General features: G+C 41.8%; 1 protein-coding gene across 6 annotated transcripts in view; it reads left to right on the forward strand.

Moving 5' to 3' along the window:
• The window catches only part of LOC132835063 (primary cilium assembly protein FAM149B1-like), a 209,422-nt gene that overhangs the window by 27,324 nt on the left and 158,915 nt on the right, over positions 1 to 23,183 (forward strand). For all 6 annotated transcript variants that reach the window (XR_009647276.1, XM_060854323.1, XM_060854324.1 and 3 more), the window contains one exon: positions 16,476 to 16,595. Coding sequence is in view for 5 of the 6 variants with exons in the window: in XM_060854323.1 (XP_060710306.1) it covers positions 16,476 to 16,595 (120 nt within the window). In the remaining variant the exon portion in view is untranslated. The remainder of the gene's footprint in view (positions 1 to 16,475; positions 16,596 to 23,183) is intronic.

Raw genomic sequence — 23,183 nt, forward strand, 5'->3', positions numbered from 1 at the left:
AATCAGCCCGTATAGCTTTCACTAGTGGCTCAATTATTAGCGTGAATAGTAACGGTGAGAGAGGACATCCCTGACGGCAGCTCCTATCCACACTGAAGCTATCCGAGCCTAAACCATTGGTGATCACAGAGGCTTTGGGGTCATTATACAATGTTAAGACCCATTTAGCAAATGCCTTTCCAACGCCAAACCTTTCCAGTGTATAGAACAGGTATGACCACTCAACCCTGTCAAATGCCTTCTCTGCGTTCAACGAGACTACTATTCCTGGTATTCGTTCCTGATGACAGACTTGAATCACATTCAAAACCCTTCTAATATTAATAGATGATCTACGGCCCTTGACAAACCCCGTCTGGTGGTCTTTTATGATATATGGCAATACCCTCTCCAGCCTCAATGCTAATGTTTTAGAAAGAATTTTAAAATCTACATTTAGCAAAGATATTGGTCTGTATGATGCACAATCTTCTGGGTCTTTTCCTTTTTTGAGAATGAGAGAAATATTCACTTCTCTCAATGAAGGCGGGAGGCAGCCCTGACTATATGAGTAGGTTGTAGAGTCATAGAGATGTACAGCATGGAAACAGACTCTTCGGTCCAACCTGTCCACGCCGACCAGATATCCCAACCCAATCTTAGTCCCACCTGCCAGCACCCGGCCCATATCCCTCCAAACCCTTCCTACTCATTTAGCCATCCAAATGCCTCTTAAATTTTGCAATTGCACCAGGCTCCACCACATCCTCTGGCAGCTCATTCCATGCACATACCACCCTCCGTGTGAAAATGTTGCCCCTTAGGTCTCTTTTATATCTTATCCCTTTGGACTCCCTGACCCCAGGGAAAAGACTTTGTCTATTTATCCTATCCATGCCCCTCATAATTTTGTAAACCTCTATAAGGTCACCCCTCAGCCTCCGACGCTCCAGGGAAAACAGCCCCAGCTTGTTCAGCCTCTCCCTATAGCTCAAATCCTCCAGCCCTGGCAACATCCTTGTAAATCTTTACTGAACCCTTTCAAGTTTCACAACATCTTTCCGATAGGAAGGAGACCAGAATTGCACACAATATTCCAACAGTGGCCTAACCAATGCCATGTACAGCCGCAACATGACCTCCCAACTCCTGTACTCCATGCTCTGACCAATAAAGGAAAGCATACCAAATGCCTTCTTCACTATCCTATCTACCTTTGACTCCACTTTCAAGGAGCTATGAAGCTGCACTCCATGGTCTGTTTGTTTAGCAACACTCCCTAGGACCTTACCATTAAGTGTATAAGTCCTGCTAAGATTTGCTTTCCCAAAATGCAACACCTTGCATTTATCTGAATTAAACTCCATCTGCCCATTGGCCCATCTGGTCAAGATCCTGTTGTAATCTGAGGTAACCCTGTTCGCTGTCCACTCCACCTCCAATTTTGGTGTCATCTGCAAACTTACTAACTGTACCTGTTATGCTCGCATCCAAATCATTTATGTAAATGACAAAAAGTAGAGGACCCAACACCAATCCTTGTGGCACTCCTCTGGTCACAGGCCTCCAGTCTGAAAAACAATCATCCACCACCACCATCTTCTACCTTTGAGCCAGTTCTGTATCCAAATGGCTAGTTCTTCCTTAATTCCATGAGATCTAACCTTGCTAATTAGTCTCCCATGGGGAACCTTGTTGAACGCCTTACTGAAATCCATATAGATCACATCTACTGCTCTGCCCTCATCAATCTTCTTTGTTACTTCTTCAAAAAACTCAATCAAGTTTGTGAGATATGATTTCCCATGCACAAAGCCATGTTGACTATCCCGAATCAGTCCTTGCCTTTTCAAATACATGTACATCTGTCCCTCAGGATTCCCTCCAACAACTTGCCCACCATTGAGGTCAGGCTCACTGGTCTATAGTTCCCTGGCTTGTCTTTACCGCCCTTCTTAAACAGTGGTACCACGTTTGCCAATCTCCAGTCTTCCGGCACCTCACCTATGACTATCGATGACATAAATATCTCAGCAAGAGGCCCAGCGATCACTTCTCTAGCTTCCCACAGAGTTCTCGGGTACACCTGATCAGGTCCTGGGGATTTATCCACCTTTAACCGTTTCAAGACATCCAGAACTTCCTCTTCTGTAATCTGGACATTTTGCAAGATGTCACCATCTATTTCCCTACAGTCTATATCTTCCATCTCCTTTTCGACAGGAAATACTGATGCAAAATAGTATCTCCCCCATTTTCTGTGGCTCCACACAAAGACCTCCTTGCTGATCTTTGAGGGGCCCTATTCTCTCCCTAATTACCCTTTGGATTCTCCTTAATTCTATTTGCTAATGCTGTCTCATGTCCCTTTTTTGCCCTCCTGATTTCCCTCTTAAGTATACTCCTACTTCCTTTATACTCTTCTCAGGATTCACTCGATCTATCCTGTCTATACCTGACATATGCTTCCTTCTTTTTCTTAACCAAACCCTCAATTTCTTTAGTCATCCAGCATTCCCTATACCTACCAGCCTTCCCTTTCACCCTGACAGGAATATACTGTCTCTGGATTCTTGTTACATGGGCTTCAGATTGTATGACAGGTCAGTGCAACATCGAGGGCCAAAGGGCCTGTACTGCGCTGTAATGTTCTATGTTCTGTAAGTGGACCAGCTAATACTCCTGTAAACTCTTTGTAGAATTCAACCTGAAATCCATCTGCACCAGGTGCTTTACCGCTCTGAAGCTGTCTGATTGCATCAAGTACTTCCTGGGTTGTTAGAAAAGGTATTTTTAAGAGAGAGCTATTTTCAAGCAGTCTGTTTACAGGTTGGGTTGTGGCAGTTCTCCTCTCAACTGTTCAAATTCCCCCAGTCTTTTACCCCAGAGCATTGCATTGGCTTTTAAGATTGTTAATATACTCAATTCAAACTTGATTGGAAATTGTTATTTTTTTATATCAGGGTATAACTTAAACTGAGTGGCTGGATACAAATTTGTTTTTGACTCCAGGCAACGAACTACTTGAGTTGTTTAACCCAGTGTTACCTACGGTGTTGCCTTATTGAGAACACTTAGTGCTGTCCGGTAGTTTTGCTGCTTTAAACTCTCTTCAAGGTACACCAACATATTCATAACACCTCCCCCCTTAAGAAAAAATAAACCATCATAATGAAAAGATGGCTTCATTTTTTCTCTCTACTTTTTAAACACATTATCCTAATATACAGATAACTTTAACATAAGTTCACCTTAACTTCTTCCGATATACCTGTGTTCATATACATAAAGCATTAAATAAAGACAAACTTCATCTAAACTCTTATCAGTTAAGTCCGCAATAACGCGTCTGCGATTACATTCTTTCGACCTGCAACATGTATGATTTTCAAATTAAAAGCCTGTAACATAAGAATCCAACGAAATAATTTCATATTCTTATCTTTAAAACATTCTAAGAATGTAAGCAGATTGTGGTCATGACCGAGGTTATGTCCCAAGAACATCATCTCTGCTTTCGCGAATTCCGTTTTATTTAAGTTTATCACCAGTTTTGCTTCTTGTAGTCGTTCAAGGAGCTCTGCCAACTGTACCAAGTGATCTTTCCAGGACTAACTGAAGATCACCACATCGTCCAAATAGACTGCATAGTTCATTAACCCAGCATAACTATATTCATTAGTCTTTGGATGTGGCGGGCGCGTTCTTCATTCCAAAGAACTTCACTTTAAACTGATATAGCCCGTTTGGGGTTACCACCACAGAAATTTCTTTTGCCGTCTGTGATAAAGGTACCTGTCAGTAACGACAAATCAAGTCCAACTTGGTGATGTAACTGGCTTGTCCGACTTTCTCGATACAGTCCTTCAATCTAGGAATTGGATATGAGTCAAATTTTATAACGTGTTGATATTCCAATAAACCACGCTGAATCGTTGAGTCTTGTCCATTTTGGGAACTAAGACGATCTGCGAACTCCACTCGCTCTGGTTTGGTTTGATGTCCTGTTCGAGCATGGCCTCCACCTCCATCTGGACCTGTCTGGCTTTGAGGCGATTAAGCTAATACGGATGTTGTTTTATTGGAGCAGTATTCCCTACATCTACTTCATGTCCAGTAGCATTAATCCTCCCCACCTGATTCTTACTTATGTCCTTGTACTGTAGTAACAAATCTTTCAACTCTATTCTATGCTCCTAAGAAACATAGCTTATGAATCTGTCCCACTCCTCAAGGACTTCTTCATTTCTTAATCTATTTTGAGGCACCTCAAAATCCATATCATCTGGATTTGATTCCTCCCTCTGTGGGGCAGTAGCTAACACCTGTTTCTCCAGTTCTTTCTCTCTCATATAATATGGTTTCGGCATGTTCACATAATATACCCGATACTTTGTTTTTCTATCTGGCAAATAGTTTTACAAAATAGTTCAACAGACTCGACTTTTTCTCAATTTGAAGGGACCACTAAACCTGGCTTTGAAGGGATTTCCTATCATTGGTAACAGTCCTGACATGTTATTCTCTTAGGAGAACGCCTGAGTCTCAGAGCTTTTACCTGCCACCTGCTTCATTCTGCACTGTGCCCTCTGTAGGTGCAGTTTAGCTAACTCACCTATTCGATTTAATCTCTCCCTCACCTCTGACACATAATCTAATGATGAGATTTCTTTGATCCTGTCAATCTTTCTGTAATTAATTTCGAAGGCCTCTCACTTCATGACTGAATATTAACTCAAAGGGAGTTAACTGAGTAGATTCATTTGGGGCATCTCTAATATGAGTGGGATACCTTTATCTCAATCATTTGGGTAATCCTGACAGTGTGCTCTCAACATTGTCTTCAACATCTGATGCCACCTTTCTAAATCCAGGATGATACACATTGGATTTAAAGTGCTGTATACCTAAGCTATCCATAACCTCCTTGAAAAGCCTCGCAGTAAAATTTGACCCTTGGTCCAACTGAATCTGTCTGGGTAACCTGTACTGTGTGAAGAAAGCTACTAACTCCTCTACCGCCTTTTTTGCCTTGATACTCCTTAATAGAATTGCCTCTGGAAATCTGGCAGTCACATCCATTATGGTTAACAAGTACTGGTTCCCACTTTTATTTCTCGGGTGGAAACCTACACAATCAATTATAACCTGCATGAAAGGTTCTTCAAATTGGAAACAAAAGTACTGGTTTTATTGTCGCCTACCGTTTGGCATATATGGCACATATGGCAAAAGTTAACCACATCCTTGTGCATTTCAGGCCAATAAATATATTTTTGTACCTTAGCTTGAGTCTTTCGTACCTCTAGGTGCTACCCGTATAACACGTCCTGTCTATATGCTACCGGCAACATAATCTGGTGTACTTTGGCCCATTTCTCCTCTGCACTAATCTGCAGTGGTCTCCATTTCCGTCTGAGGATTCTGTCTTTCAGATAATAACCCTCCAGAGTGTTCTCTGCCTCCTTTTCAGGGTATGCATCCACATATATATCTTTTATCTTGTTGTCTTGCTGTTGCAAGTCTCTTCGCCTTTCAGAATTAAACACTCCTGTCTTACCCTCTGCCTGTTCAGGTTTTTCCTGCATCATTACGGCAAATGATATCTGCTAACTGAACCTCAACTTCTTCATTTTTCTCTTTACTTTTCACTTCGTGCAGTGACTTATGATAGTGGGATCTGGTTACTACACAGTCTGGGAAAATACCAGGATGTTTCTGTTTTAACTCCTCAGTTTCTTGGTTTTTCTTGGGCTTCTCCGAGGAGTAGGAGAATCGACGTTCGGGCTGGAACCCTTCATCAGGAATGAGGCCTCATTCCTGATGAAGGGCTCCAGCCTGAAACGTCGATTCTCCAGCTTCTTGGATGCTGCCTGACCTGCTGTGCTTTTCCAGCAACACACTCTCCACTCTCCTGCAGCTGCTCAGCTCTTCTTGGGGTCTCCTTTACTACCTTCACTGATGCCACTGGCTTAGCTTCTTTTACCACATCTTTTCCCATAGCGTCTTTCTTTAACGACCAGCACTGTGTCTTTACGTATCCCACTTTCTGGCAGTGAAAACACCTTTTCCCAGTGTCCTTCTGAAACCATCAGCACTGTAATTTTCTGTGTCCCACTCCATTACAATGAAAACACCTGAGGCCTTTCACCTCCTGTCCACCCTCTTGGGCTTCTTTCATCTGTGGTAAAATCTTACCAAGGCGCTCGACTCTTGGTTTGGTAGTGTTCTCCCAACTTCTATCCCTCACAGGATGAAATTCTGGCCGGAAGCTTGTCTTATGCACCAACATGTACTCATCTGCTAATTCTGCTGCCCTTCTCACTTGCTGAACTTTCTGTTCCTCTATGTGAATTCTTACCATCTCTGGAAGTGAGTTTTTAAACTTCTCCAGCAGAATAATCTCTCTTAGAGCCTTAACGGTCCTATCTATTTTCAAAGCACACACCCATTGATCAAAATAATTACATTTAATTCTTTCAAACTCAATATAAGTCTGACCTGGTTCCTCCTTTGTTCTTCAGAACCGCTGCCTATATGCTTCTGGTACCAATTCATAAGCACTTAAGATAACCCGTTTAACCTCTTCATATTCTCTTGACACCTCATCTGACAATGCAGCAAATATCTCGCTAGCTCTGCCTACCAATTTAGTCTGAACTAGCATTAGCCATAAATACTCAGACCTAACCAATTTTTCAAATGAAATTAAAAAAAGCTTCAACATCTTTCTCACCAAAATGTGGCAGAGTTTTGACATATTTACATATATCATTACATTTTCTTTTAATCTCCGTTCTGTTAACTTGACTTTGCTGACTATCTCCTCTGACCTCATGTACACTCTCTATGCACCTCATAGTTCTGTAGACTTCCAGCAAGTCTCCCCTCAGCCTCAGCCACTCCAGAGAAAACAACCAGAGTTTTCTAGCCTCTCCTTATAACTCATACCTTCTAATCATGACAGCATCCTGGTAAATCTTTCTGTACCCTCTCCAAAGCCTTCACATCCTTCCTGTAATGTGACAATCAGAAATGAACATGATACTCTTAAATGTGGCCTAACCAAAGACTTATAAAGCTGCAACATGACATCCTGACTGTTGTACCGACTAATGAAGGCAAACATGCCATTCACCTTCTTTACCACCTTATCTATTTGCGTGGCCACTTTCAGGGAGCTATGGACTTGAACACCAAGATTCCTCTGTATATCAGTGCTGTTCAGGGTTCTGCCATTAACTGTTTACTTTTCCTTCACATTTGATCGTGTGCAGCACCTCACACTTACCCAGATGAAACTCCATCTGCCTGCATCTGCAACTGATCTACATCGCGCTGTATCCTTTGACAACCTTCTAAACTATCTACAACTCCACAGGTCTTCGTATCATCTGCAAACTTACTAATCCGTCCATTTACAGTTTCATCCAATCACAAACAATAGAGGTCCCAGTACGGATTCCTATGGAACATCACTAGTCACGGACCTCCAGACTGAAAAACACTCACCACCACAATCCTCTGCCTTATATGGACAAGCCAATTCTGAATCCACCCAGCCAAATCAATGTGGATCCCATGCATCTTAATCTTCTGAATGAGCCTACCAGTAGGGACTTTGTCGAAAGCCGTACTAAAATCTATGTAGAGAGCATCTACTGCTGTATGCTCATTGATCACCATTGTCACCTTCTCGAAAATTTCAACTAAGTTTGTAAGACACGACCTTCCCTGCACAAGGCCATGCTGAATATCCCTAATTAGGCCATGCTTTCTCAAATGCAAATAAGTCCTATCCCTAAGAATTTTCCCCAATAGTTTCTCAACCACTGATGTGAGACTGACTGATCTATAATTTCCGAGATTACCCCTATTTCCTTTCTTGAACAGAGGAACAACATTAGCTACTCACCAGTTCTCCATGAACTCTCCAATAACTAATGAAGATACAAAGATCAAGGCCCCAGCAACCTCCTCTCTTGCCTTTCTCAGTACCCTGAGGTAAATACCATCAGGCCCTGGGGACTTATCCACCTTAATATTCTTCAAGAGACCCAATGCCACTTCTTTCATGCTCTTGGAATGCTGTAGCATAATAGCATGCTCCACACAAATCTCACTATCTTCCATATCCTTCAACTGGGTAAATACTGATGCAAAGTACTCACTTAAATCTCACCCACATTGTCTGCCTTCAAACACTTGACTTATAATGTTTTGAGTTTTCTTGCCACTGTTTCCAATGAACTGCTGGCTTTTTCATTGTCAGGGTCTGGTTTGCACTGTCATGATTGAAATATGTGAAAGTAATTTGGTCTGGTGGCACACCAATTCCCCAACCGTCTTTGGTGCTGCAAGTACCTTGGATAATACTAGGCCAGTTTGAGAGATACTAAACGTGTAGGGATACTAGACTTTGCCTTAGCAAAATGCAACACCTCACATTTATCAAAATTAAACTCCATCTGCCATTCCTCAGTCCATTGGCCCCATCAAGGGTCCGTTGTCCAGAGATAACCATCTTCACTGTTCACTTCTCCAATTTGTGTCATCTGCGAACTTACTAACTATACCTCCTATGTTCTCAAAATCATTTACACAAATGACAAAAAGCAGTGGACCCAGCGCCAATCCATGCCACGCACCACTGTCAATAGGCTATAGACTGAAAGTCAACCCTCTAACATCACCCTCTGTCTCTTGCCTTCAAGTTAATTTTGTATCCAGTTGGTTAGCTCCATAATGAATTCTAACTTTGCTAACCCATCTACCATGCAGAATGTTGACAAACACCTTGCTGAAGTCCATATAGAAAACATTTTAAAGCTCTGCTTTCATCAGTCTCCGTCACTTCTTCAAAAAACTCAATTAAGTTAGTCATGCTTTCTCATGCACAAAGACATTTTGACTCTTCCTAATCAGTCCTTGCCTTTTTAAATGCATGTAAATCCAGTCCCTCAGAATCCCCTCCAACAACTTAGCCACCAATGAAGTCAGCTCACCCTTCTATAGTTCCCTGGCTTTTCCTTACCACCTTGCTTAATTAATGGCATCACATTAGCCACCCTCCAGTTTTTCAACAACTCACCTGTGGCTTTCAATGATAGATACCTCAGCAAGGAACTTTGCAAACCCTTCCCACAAAGTTCTAGGATACACCTGTTCAGGCCCCAAAGATTAATGTGTTTTATGTGTTTAAGAACTCGATTACCACCTCTTCTGTCATATGAACACTTTAAGAAATCACTATTTATTTCCCCAAGTTCCCATGTCCTTCTCCACAGTAAATACTGATGCAAAATATTTGCATAGTATCTCACCCACCTCCTGTGGTTTCACATGCAGATGGCCATGTTGATCTTTAAGGGGCCCTATTCTCTCATTAGTCAGTCTTGTGCACTTAATGCATTTGTAAAAACGCTTTGGATTCTATAGCAAACCTTTTGGATTTAACCAAAGCTATCTCATGTTTCCTTTTTGCTGTTCTGATTCCCCTCTTGAGTATATTCCCACTGCACTTATACTTCTCTAGGAATTCACTCAATCCCAACTGTCTATACTGATACTATACAGGAGATTGGTGCGACCACTTTTAGAAAACTGCATTCAATTCTAGTTTTTGTGCTATACTAATGCTATTGTTAAACCTGAAAGGATTTAGAAAATATTCTATGTTGCTGGGAATGGAGGGTTTAAGCTATCATTGACAGTCCCTTATAGGCAAGAATGATATTCTTTCCATCTCACAGTGATGACTGAGATAGGTGACTGCACAGACTGATGTGCCTTCCACAGGCTCTGTTACATTTTGGGAAGAAGGTAATTGTGAGAAGGGATGGGTGGTATATTGGTGTGGCAGGATGGTCCTGAGGCTGTTTTCACCTGGCTTCCATATTTTCCTGATGGCAGGTGTCAAGGTGCTTGATGTTTTCCTGGATGCACCTCCTCCACTTTGGATGGTCTTGGGCCAATGTTTCCAGGATGTTGGTGAGAATGCCACAACTTTGCCGGTGAAGCTTTGAGGGTATCACTGAAGCGTTTCTTCTGTCCACCTGGGGCTCACCTGCCATTTCGGAGCTGAGAGTAGAGCACTTTCTTGGGGAGTCTCGTGTCAGTTATGCAAAGGACATACCCAGCCCACAGTAGCCGATGCGAGGGATGTTGGCCTCATCGAGAACGCTGGTGATGACATGTCTTTCTTCCCAACAGATTTGCAGGATCTTGCGCAGGCAGTGTTGGTGGGACTGCTCCAGCACTTTGAGGCGTAGACAATCCATGTCTCAGAGCTATAAGGAGAGGCTGAATATGCTGGGGCTATTTTCCCTGGAGCATCAAAAGTTGAAGGGTGACCTTAGAAGTTTATAAAATCATGAGAGGCATGGATAGGAAGAATATCCAAGGTATTTTTCCCCAGGGTGGGGGTGTCCAAAACTAGAGGGCATAGTTGAGAGTATGGTGTTGGAAACGCACGGCAGGTCAGGCAGCATCCGAGGAGTAGGAGAGTCGACGTTTCGGGCAAAAGCCCTTCATCAGAAATGATGGCATAGGTTTAAGGTGAGAGGGGAAAGGTATAAAAAGGACTCGAGGGGCAACTTTTTCATGCAGTGGGTGGTGAGTGTATGGAATGAGCTGCCAGATGAGGTGATAGAGACTAGTACAATTGCACCCTTTGAAAGACAGCTGGGGGGTGGCTGCATGAAAAGGAAAGGTTTAGCGGGATATGAGCAAATTGTTGCCAAATCAGTTTAGGATATCTAGTTAATGCGGCCGAGTTGGACCGAAAGGTCTGCTTCCATGCAGTATAACTCCATGACTCTAACTGGGGGCATAGTGTGATGATATACTAGCATTTCAGACAGATTTGGAGAGAAATTTCTTCATCCTGTGAGGAATCTTTGGAATATTCTACCTAGAAGACTGTGGCTGGTCCATTATTGATTATATTCCAGACAAAGATTGAATGATCTTGGTTCAAAGGGACTCCTGTCCTCTTTATGTTTTTTCTATATGCTAGCAGCATATTTACATCAAAGCAGAACAAACCTGGGGCTAACTGATAGTGTGCAGCATTTGTATTCTCACAGGAGTGTCACAAAATTCTCATGTGACTTATCTGTAACTTAGTGAACAATTAAGTAACATTTACTACAATTTTTTCACTTCCTTTTCATTTCTAATATTTACCACTGAATCCATTTACTTCCTATCTGGTCTAACTACAAGTTGCATCATATCACTGACTAGCTGAACAGGTGAAAATCTCCAATCTGTTCCAGGTTGCCTAACTACCTGCCCAATTATTTGAGCTTACCTGTTACTCAACTGCCCCTGCTGTTTGTTTTTGTTTTGTTGTGGAAGGACACATTATGTTGAAATTTTGTGTCTTGCATACATTAGGATAATTTGCAAGAAATATTAATGCCAACAGAAAATAACTATTCTGTACAAGAGGAGTTTGCTGATTGGTGGCATGTGGGCTGTAATTAGTAGCAGGGTTCTCATGACAAACGTGCCAATTAGATAATGAATAGTAGTTAGTTGCTACGTTTTATTGAAATTTTGAATGGGACTTGATTCCGAATCATCAATGCATTATGGTGAGAAATGAGCTAGCAAATGGATTACGCATATTTTGGTGAGTTTAAGTAGGTGTTTTGTGTAAATGTATCTTGTTTCTGCCTTCAGTGTGTTCAATTCAGCCACACTGAGCTTGACTGACAATCCTAAATCGGTAATATTATTCTTTGCACTCTTTGATTATTTAGCAAATGCTGTCTAATTGTGGAATCACATTTCATATTGGATACTATTTTGACTTTTGCAAGCAAAGGCTGGTTGGGTCAGTCAGTGCATTTATGTACATGGTTTACTTATGTATTTCTTGTCAATTTACTAGAAAAACAAAAGCTTCAACATAATATGTCTTTATTTAGTATTACTGTGATTATGTACTACCGTATGACGCTTGCTCTTTGTAGTGTTTGCAACTGATTGGCTGGTTCATGTTTGCAACTTATTCTCTTGAAAAGAAAAAATGGTCCCGGCCCAGAAGGTTGTTGAAATGCTGGTGAATAAACCTTAAAGTTAGTGAATATAAAAAAATGGAAATATGCAGTATGTCAGGAGAGAAACAGTTAAATTTTCAGCCTGATTCTCCTTCTTCAGAACTCTGAATTCTCCTTTTCTCTGCATAGATGCTTGTGAGCTATCTTTGATGTTTTCCTGTAAATAATAAGTAATTCATGAGTCGAAGAACAAATTCAGAAATTAATGGAAAAGTTCAACAGGTCTGGCAGCATCTGTGGAAAGAAATCAGCATTGACATTTCGGTTCCAGTGGCCCTTCCACAGAACACACTTCATCTTCTGGTAAAACTGGACCATGCCAAATCCAATGATCTGGCTGTCCTTTGTCAAGGCAGTTCAGTAACTCAGGATTGTCCTCAAAACGATCATTCTGTTCAACCTGTGCTTCATAATAAAGTCCTTCATCCCAGGAATGAGTAAAATAAACCTTCCCCGATCTGCTCAAAAAAATTATATCCTTATATAAATAAGAACAAATTGTAGCTAGTACACCAGCTGTGGTCTCACAAAGTACTTGAACAACAGCAATAAAACCTACCTACTTTTATATTCCATTCCACATGCAAGAAACGGCAACAGTCCACTTGCCTTCTTAATTACTTGTGTATTAACTTTTTGTGACTTGTAAGCCAGGAAGCCCTCATCTGTCTAAACTTCAGAGATCTGCAGTCTCTCTCCATTGAACAAAAGTACTGCTCTTCTGATATTTCTACCAAAGTAGAAAAGTTCCTACGTTCCCATATTATACTGCATCTGGCACTTTTTCATCCACTCATTCAACCTGTCCATATCTCTTTGCAGACTCTGTACTTCCTCTTGATATCTTACCCACCTTGGGTCATCAGCAAACTTAGCTGCCGTACACTCACTCCCCCATCCAGATCATTGTTATACACTGTGAAAAACTAAGGCCCCAGCACTGATTGAAATAATTCCGCAAAGGTCAGTATCTCTCCACCAAGTCACCATTTATTTACACATGCATTGTGCATTTCACTGACCCAGCTATCTCAGAACCGGCTCCAAGAGTGAACGGAATCCTGACAATCTGTTTTTTTTTCTTTTTTTCATTTTCTTTTCATTTTCTTTTTTCTAACCCCCACACTACCGCCTAACTGCGGTATCAATCTGTTTATATCCATCAGTCAGGACTCCCTGATTTGATCAGGTTAACAGCCTCATTCTGGGAATTCATATTCTATGAGGTCCACCTGGCTGACCTCGTTCCATTCACTACATCCCTCCTGTTATTTTTCCTATTGCTTTTTCCTTGGGGCATTTTCGCACCAGTTCCGGTTCCTCCTACTCTACCTCGGATACTGGCGGCGTGCCTGGAGTATCTCACCCGAAGTTCATTTTCAGGCGGTAGCAACGTCAAGGCTGCTACATCTGCTGTGTCCATCTCATCTTCCATTTCTTTAATGCTAGGTAGAGGAGGTGAACCCAAGTGTTCTGACAGGATGTTCCTCGGGGCCAGATGTGTTCTGCTCCTGTCCCATTTGTGGTGTTGCAGCTTTTATTTAATCCATCTGCTTTTTTCATCATCACCTCTCCTACCCAAACTTTGAACATTCTGGAACCTAACCTTGTGTTGACAATGCCTATTATCCATACAGGGTTTCTGTGGTTTTGATGTCAAACTTTGTCCCCTGAAGTAAACTATCTCTCTCACTTAGAGGAATCTGCTGGGAAGTGGTCATTGTCTATGACCAACACCTCCAGGAATCCGTGTACTACAAACGTTGCTCGCAATTTTTCGATTATTGTCCCTTTTTTTATTTATTCAATTATGGGATGTGGGCATCACTGGTTCCTAGTTGTCCTTGAAAAAATGATGGTAAGCTGCCTTCTTGAACTGCTGCAGTCTACCTGCTGTGCGTTGAGCCATAATGTCATAAGGGCAGGCATTCTAGGATTGTGACCTCGCACAGTAGAGGAAATGTGATATATTTCCAAGTCCGGATGGTCAGTAGCTTGGAGGGGAACTGGAAGTGATGGTGTTCCCATATGTCTGCTGCCCTTGTCCTTCCAGATGCAAGTAGTCTTGGATTTGGAATGTGCTGTCTGAGGATCTTTGGTGAATTTCTGCAATGCATTTTTTGGATAGCACACGCTTTTGCACATGACACTGACCCAGCTCCTGGAGTGAGCAGAACCCTGACACACCTGTTCTTATTTTTTTCAGAGTCAGTCACCTGAACCAAAGAGATTCTGATCTCCTGTTTATTCCTTTTTTTTTACCTCCAGTGACGGGATTCTGAATCCCATCTTTTTTGTGTGCGTGTGCAGGTGAAGAACAACAAGTGCATAAATCTTTATTCATATTCCAAGAAGGAAACACTGAAGTGGACAATGACAAACAACACCCTTCTCAACAAAGGGTAATGCTGAGTGATCAAAAAAGTGAAAGAGACGGCAGGGAAGGGGAAATAAAGCACTCCATACACCGCAGTGCCCACCTCTCTTTGAAAACCTTGATAGTGTTCCTAAACACTGCGTGTTCTTTCTCTAGGGAATCCTGGGCCTACACATAACTGGGGAAGAGGGGCAGGCAATTAGCCCTAATTACCCCCTACATGGCCTGCTGCCTGGACTTCTTTGTGGCCAGCCTGGCCAGGCCCAGGAACAGATGCACGAGGAGGTCCTCTGACCAACCTTCCCCTGTCCACACGAGGTGGCCAGATATCAGGGGTGTGGGCTGAAGTGTAACCAAAAACAGAAAGAAGATCATGAAGAAAACTAAAAAGGGAGTGCAAATGCCCACACCACATATATACATGGTCCACATTTCCCACAGCACCACAAAACAAGCAGTTGAACTGGGAGTCTGTGAAGCACAGCAATCTGGGGTTGCAGGGGACCGCTGCATGCAGCACCCTCCAACCCAGGTCCATGAGAGAAAGGGGAGGACTCCCACATAGAGAGCCCTCCACTGGAGATCTGCACTGCCCATTGGCATCTGGGCATGCTAAAGCATGTCTGGGCAGTGCATAAGGAGAAGAGGTGGATGATGTGCAACTGCAGTCTATAAATGGCCCACTGTTTTACATCCCTAAGAAGTCAAAGCTAAAACCCATGAGGCGGCTCAGGTTGTGTTTTTATTAAAAAAAATTCTTTTTCTTCGTTTCTTTTCCTCACACTACCGCCTAACTGCGGTAGACTCCCGTTTTCTTTTTGACAGCTAGGACTCTCTGATTGGACCAGGTTAACATCCCCAATCAGGAAACTCATACTCTATGAGGTCCATCTGGCTGACCTCGATCCAACCACTACCCTGATCCCTGTGGCACTATCCCTGTTATAGCTTGCCAATCTGAAAAAAATACCCATTTATCTTTACTGCTTTTGTTAGCTAATCAATCCTTTATCCATTCTAGTATGTTGCCCTGACATCCTGAGCTCTTATATTGTATTGTAACCTTTAATGAGGCAGCTTATCAAATGCCTTTTGAAAATCCAAGTGCACCATATCTACATGTTCTCTTTATCTACATTACTTGTTATTTCCTCAAAAACTTGATCGTGTTAGTTAAAGACAATTTCCTTTTCACAAACTATTTGGTTTTGTTTGATCACATTATAATTTTTACAGTATCTCTGCTGACCTCCTAACAAAGGTAATAGATGACTGTTATTTATGTTTTTTTGCCTCCATCCTTTCTTGAATAGTGGTGTTACATCTACTTTTTCCAGTCTTTGACCTTTCTGAATCATCATGCCAAATATCACATCTCAAATTACTCATATCTTCTTTTGTTTTATGACATAAATCAATCAAAGTTTTATTTGAGTCATTTATCATAAACTGCTTCCTCTGTCTCACTGAGGAACCTCCTCCATAAGTGGACCAATTACTCATTGAAATAATTAGTTTTACATTTACCCCTTTGAGTGCAGGCATGTCATGTACTTCTACTGTTCTAGACAAGATGAAATAGTTCATTGTGGTTACTGTTATTTAGCCCCTCCAATGCTAAAGGCAGCAAACATATAAATCCTGAGCAAACTTGATACTGAAAGGAATTTCCCCTTGTGAAACAGACACAGTTTAGAGAGATATTAAGAGTAAAAAGGTCTTACTTTTAAGACAGAAATAATAATTTTGCTTTTGTTAGTGGTCATGCATCTGTGGAATTCTCTTCTACTGTGAGGCAAGATCATTGAATATTTGTAAGGCTGTGTTGGATAGATCATTGATTGACAAGAGTTGAGGTCAGAGTCAAATTAACCATGATTTTCTCAAATGCTGGACCAGGAGTGAGATGTCAAATGATCTACTCCTGCTCTTAATTCATATTTTTGTATAACTTTATGAATAATCTACCATTTAAAATAATTTTGCAATAATGTATTGGCTCATTGGATAGGATTATTACTGTTACAAGTATTTTATTTTTTATCTGACAGAATTTTGGGGAAACAAATAGTCCCTCCTGCTGATGAAGCATATTGCTGGTATCCTGGTCCAGAAAATGTTGCTACTCCATTGCCAACTTTCAGTTCAAGCTCTGAAGGAGATGTGACTGAGTAAGTATCAGCCAGGAATAATATTATAACATCAAAGGAGATATGTCTAATTAGAAGAGAGTCGGGACTGAGGGGCATGAAAGGAAACTCACGTTATGGTCCAACATGAAGGTTAGTCAATATGGGACCCAAGTGGGGAGAGACAACAAGAGGCCATGGGGTCTAATGAGGGCTGTATTGGCAAGGGATTGAAAGTACTTAAAAGATATGTGAGAATGTTCTGAGGCATAGCAAACTTCAATGATGTTGGTATACTGGAGAAGTTGAGGCTATTCTCATTGAAGAGAAGAAGTTGGAAGATGATTTTATAGCTGTCTTCAAAATTCTGCGAATTGAAGGGAGAGTAGATGGGAAAAGTCTATTCCATGGGTGGAAAGGTTAAGAATTAGAAGACACCAAATTAACATAATTGGCAAAAGAACCAAGGGTGAAATGATGCAACAAGTGGTTAGGTTTTAGGAGACACTATCTGAGGGTGTGGTTGAGGCAGATTCAGTTGTGACTTTGGAAACTTGACCGCGAAAGAGACAAGAAAAATCAATGGATGAATGGAACTAGTTGAGTTACTATTGCAGAAAACAGAATGAGCTGAATGGCTTTCTTCTAACTTTTAACAACTGTACGAATGAAAGAAATGAGTAATTAATGTATTACATTTAGAAGCTTTTCAGAATGCATGTCATAAATCTCAATGTAATGGCATACACTAATTAATTGGATTTATTCTGAGACCAGAAGAAGAAGAAACAAGAGTAGGCCATTTGGCCCTTAGATCTGCTCTGCTGGATAATGAGATCATGGCTGATCTGACACCAATTAACTTGACTTTCCTGCCTTTTCCCTATAACCATAGTTTCTCTTACTGATTGGCAAAATTCTTCTATCTTCTCTTTGAATATCCTTAGTAAAGATTTCCATAGATTGATTACCATCTGAGTGAAGAAATTCCTGACCTAATTAGGTGACCCCTTGTATTGAGATTATGCTTTCTGGCCTTAGACTGTTCTCCCAAAGGGAAAACCTTTCTGCATATACCCTAGCAGGTCCCCTAAGAATCTTACACATTTCAACAAGGTTGCCATATTCTTCTAAACTCCAGTGAATATAGGACCAAACTGCTCAACCTCTAATAAAAGAAATTCCTACCCAGTCTCAACCTGGTGAACATTTCTTGACTGTCTTCAATGTTAGCATATCTTTCAATGATGAGGGGATCAGTATTTTAGGTGTCTAGCTAGTGGCTATGTACTTACAGAGTTGTAGAGATGTACAGCCCGGAAACAAACCTTGCGGTCCAACTCCTCCATGCCAACAAGATATCTTAACCCATCTTAGTCCCATTTGCCTCTAAACTCTTCCTATTCATATACCCACCCATACACCTTTAAAATGCTGTAATAATACGAGCCACCACCACTTCCTCTGGCAGCTCATTTCATACACGTACCACCCTCTGCATCAAAAAGATTCCCCTTAGGTCCCTTTTATATTTTTCCCGTCTCACCCTTTAGTTCTGGATTCCTCCACCCCAGGGAAAAGACCTTGTCTATTCACTCTATCCATGCCCCTCATGATTTTATAAACCTCTGCAAGGTCACTCCTCAGCCTCCAACGCTCCAGCTAAAACAGCTCCAGCCTATTTAGCCTTCCCTATATTTCAAATCTTCCAATCCTGGCAACATCCTTCTAAATGTTTTCTGAACCCTTTCAAGTTTCACAGCATCCTTCTGATAGGAAGGAGACCAGAATTGCACATAATATTCCAAAAATGACCTAACCATTATCCTGTTCAGACACAACATGACGTCCCAATTCATATACTCAATACTGTGATCAGTAAAGGAAAGCATACCAAACGCCTTTTTCACGATCCTATCCACCTGCAACTCTACTTTCAAGGAAACATAAACCTACACTCCAAGGTCTCTTTGTTCAGCAACACTCCTCAGGACCTAACCAGTACTTGTAGAAGTCCTGCTCTGCTTTGCTTTTCCAAAATGCAGCACCTCACATTTATCTAAATTAAATTCCATCTGCCACTTCTCAGCCCATTGGCCCATCTGATCTAGATCCCATTGTACTTTGAGGTAACTTTCTTCGCTGTCCACTACACCTCCAATTTTGGTGTCATCTGCAAACTTATTAACTATACCTCCCACGTTCGCATCCAAATCACTTATATAAATTATGAACGTAGTGGACCCAGCACCAATCCTCATGACACATTACTGGTTCACAGATCTCCAGTCTGAAAAGCGATCCTCCACCACCACCCTTTGTCTTCTACCTTTGAGCCAGTTTTGTATCCAAGTGGCTAGTTCTCCCTGTATTCCATGAGATCCACCCTTGCTAATCAGTCTCCCATGAGGAGCCTTGTCGACTGCCTGACTGAAGTCCTCATAGATTACGTCCATAGCTCTGCCCTTATCAATCCTCTTTGTTACTTCTTCAAAAACCCAACCAAGTTTATGAGACATGATTTCCCACACACAAAGCCATGTTGACTATCCATAATCAGTCCTTGCCTTTCCAAATACATGTAAATCTTGTCCCTCAGGATTCCCTCCAACAACTTGCCCACCACTGATATCAGGTCTATAGTTTCCTGGCTAGTCCTTACCACCTTTCTTAAGTAATGGCACAACATTAGCCAACATCCAGTCTGACCTGTAACAATCGATGATATGAATATCTCAGCAAGGGGCCCAGCAATCACTTCCCTAGTTTCTCACAGGGTACACCTGAACAGGTCCTTTGGATTTATCCAATTCTATGCATTTCAATATATCCAGCACCTCCTCTTCTGTAATATGGACATTTTTGTATCCGTTGCTCCCGATGCGGTCTCCTCTACATTGGGGAGACTGGGCGCCTCCTAGCAGAGCGCTTTAGGGAACATCTCCGGGACACCCGCACCAATCAACCAACCGCCCCATGGCCCAACATTTCAACTCCCCCTCCCACTCTGCTGAGGACTTGGAGGTCCTGGGTCTCTTTCACTGCTGCTCCCTCACCACCAGACGCCTGGAGGAAGAACGCCTCATCTTCCGCCTCGGAACACTTTAACCCCAGGGTATCAATGTGGACTTCAACAGTTTCCTCATTTCCCCTTCCCCCATCTCACCCTAGTTCCAAACTTCCAGCTCAGCACTGTCCCCATGACTTGTCCGGACTTGTCCTACCTGCCTAGCTCCTTTCCACCTATCCACTCCACCCTCTCTTCCCTGACCTATCACCTTCATCCCCTCCCCCACTCACGCTTTGTATTCTATGCTACTTTCTCCCCACCCCCACCCTCCTCTAGCTTATCTCTCCACGCTTCAGGCTCACTGCCTTTATTCCTGATGAAGGGCTTTTGCCCGAAACGTCGATTTCACTGCACTTTGGATACTGCCTGAACTGCTGTGCTCTTCCAGCAGCACTAATCCAGAATCTGGTTTCCAACATCTGCAGTCATTGTTTTTACCTCATTTTTCAAGATATCACCATCTATTTCCTCTCATTCTATATCTTCTGTATTCTTCCTCACAGTAAACACTGATGCAAAATGCTCATTTAGTATCTCACCCATCTCCTGCGACTCCACACATAGGCTGCCTTTTTGATCTTTGAGGGGCCCTATTCTCTCCCTAGTTACCCTTTTTTCTTTAATCTATTTATAAAAATCCTTTGGTTTCTCCTTAACTCTATTTACCAAAGCTATCTCATGTCCCCTTTTTGCCCTCCTGATTTCCCTCTTAAGTATACTCCTATTGCCTTTATACTCTTAAGGATTCACTCGACCTCTCCTGTCTGTACCTGACATGCATTTCCTTCTTTATCTTAACCAAAGCCTCCAAATGTGATAGGGACTGTCTAGTCTGTGGCACAGCAGATGTTTCTGCAGCTAGCAGTGAAAAATCAGAATGGCGTATTGCCTCGGTGCCAGGATCAAGGATATCTCAGAGAAGGTGTAGAATGTTCTTGAAGGGGAGAGGGACTAGCAGGAGGTCATTGTACATATTGGAACCAACAACATAGGAAGGGAAAAGGATGTGATTTTGAAGGGCGAATATAGAAAATTAGGAAGGAATTTAAAATTGAAGTCCTCAAGGGTAGTAATATCTGGAGTACTCCTGGTGCTACAAGCTAGTGAGGGTAGGGAGCTAGTGCAGGCGAGAAAGGTTCACATTTTTGGATCATTGGAATCTCTTCTGGGGTAGATGTGATCTGTACAAGAAGGACGGATTACACCTGAATTGAAAGGGGACTTATGTTATGGCAGGAAGATTTGTTAGAGCTGCTCAGGAGGATTTAAACTAGTAAGGTGGCAAGGTGGGAAAATAGTGAGGAAAGAGATCAATCTGAGACTGGTACAGTTGGGAGGCAGGAGAGGTACAGTTGGGAAGCAAGTTAAACAGTCAGGGCAGGCAGGACCAAATCAGAGAACAAGGTAGGACTGATGAATTTAACAGCATTGACTTCAATGCAAGAGGTCTAACAGGAATGCAGATGAACTCAGGGCATGGTTAGCAACATGGGACTCAAATAGTATATCAATTTCAGAAACATGGGTCAGCGATGGACAGGACTGGCAGCTTAATATTCCAGGATACAAATGGTACAAGAAGGATAGAAAGGGAGGCAAGACACGAGGCGTTTTTGATGAGGGATAACACTACTACTGTACTTAGGGAGGGTATTCCTGAGGATACATTCAGGAAAATTATTTGGTTGGAACTGAGAAATAAGAAATTACCTTATTCGGATTGTTTTATAGATGCCCTAATAGTCAGCAGGAAATTGAGAAACAGATTTGTAAGGAGATTTCAGTTATCTGTAAGAATAATAGGGTAGTTATGGTAAGGGATTTTAACTTTCCAAACATAGACTGGGACTGCCAAAGTATTAAGGGTTTAAATGGAGAGGAATTTGTTAAGTGTGTACAAGAACATTTTCTGATTCAGTGTGTGAGTGTTCCTATGAGAGAAGATACAAAACTTGACCTACTCTTGGGTAATAAGGCAGGGAAGGCAATTGAGTTGTCAGTGAAGGAACATTTTGGGGCCAGTGACCATAATTCTATCATTTTCAAAGTAGTGATGGAAAAGGATTAACCGGATGTAAAAGTTAAAGTTCTAAATTAGAGGAAGGCTAATTTTGACAATATTCGGCAAGAACTTTCAAAAGCTGATTGGGGGCAGATGTTCACAGGCAAAGGGATGGCCAGAAAATGGAAACCCTTCAAAAATGAGATAACAAGAGTCCAGCCACAGTATATTCCTGTTAAGGTGAAAGGAAAAGCTCATCAGTGTAGGGAATGCTGGATAACCTCTCGAAAAACTTCACTATTTTTATGCTCCATTCCTTCTGAAGTAAAGGCCAACATCCCATTTGCCATTGCAAGAACTTGACTACCAGCTTTTTGTGATTTATGCACAAGGACTTTCAAGTCCTACTGTGCTGTCCTTACCTGCAACCTTCCCTATTCAAATAATCTCCAGCTCCTCTGTTCTTTGCAAAAGTGCATAACTTCTTATTTTTCTTGTAAGAGTAGGGTATTTTCTTCTGGACAGAGAACGTAAAGGGGGATCTAGCAGAGAACAAATGTTGAAAGATGAGATCAAATGGTCGAAGTATGTAAAAAACTGATGATTATCAATCGATCATTGTTTACCCTAAGATGGTTTAAGATGAAACTAGGTAAGTGCTTCAACGAAAGGGGAAAACAACAGACTGATTGAATTAAAGATGCCAAAGTTCCAGAGGACCGTAGTCCTGCTCTGTCATCAGAGACTGATTGGTTGTGGTTTAACCTGAGGATAACCACATCTCAGACGAGCGAGCAGGTTGAGAAGGAAAACTTCTCATAATAACTTCAGCTGGTGGGGAAATTGAACCTAAACTGTTGGCATTACTGTGTTACCAGCCATCCCAACCAACCAAGCTAACTGACCTCTTGATTTGAATTAGAGTAACCTGTTGCTGTCACCTTAGTGACGGCAGAGTACCCTGTAAAAATCAAAAGGCTCTCATGTACACCCTTATATATACAATCAATGACATGATCAAAATTTAACCTTTCTCAAATACATTCATGTAACTAGCGCAAGATCATCCTTGTGATCTTATAACCAAGTGCTATCCTACTTTTGCCAATATCAGGCACATGTCCAAAGGAGCTTATGACAAGCAGGAATTTTGGTTCATTTATCTGCTTCCCCAAGCTTGGGTAGTTCAGGCCAATGACAACAACTGAAAGATCATCCTGTTTGCAGCCAGCTAATTGTACCAATATTCAAGAAAAGTTGTAGAAATACACACACAGGAAAATACAGGCCGGTGAGTCTCATATCTGTGGAAGAGAAAGTATTGGAAAAAGTACTGAGGGACAAAGTTAATCTCCACAGGAAAATACTGGGATTAACCAAGGATAGTCAGCATGGCTTTGTCAGGGGAAGATCACGTCTAATAAATCTGATTTAATTTCTTGAAGAGGTGATGACATATAAGAAGTTTGCCTCAGAGTGCAATGGGATCTTGATCAGATGGACCAATGCACTGAGGAGTGGCAGATGAAATTAAATTTAGATAAATGTAAGGTACAGC

The sequence above is a fragment of the Hemiscyllium ocellatum genome, chromosome 43 (genome assembly GCF_020745735.1).
Source record: "Hemiscyllium ocellatum isolate sHemOce1 chromosome 43, sHemOce1.pat.X.cur, whole genome shotgun sequence".
NCBI classification, from domain to species: domain Eukaryota; kingdom Metazoa; phylum Chordata; class Chondrichthyes; order Orectolobiformes; family Hemiscylliidae; genus Hemiscyllium; species Hemiscyllium ocellatum.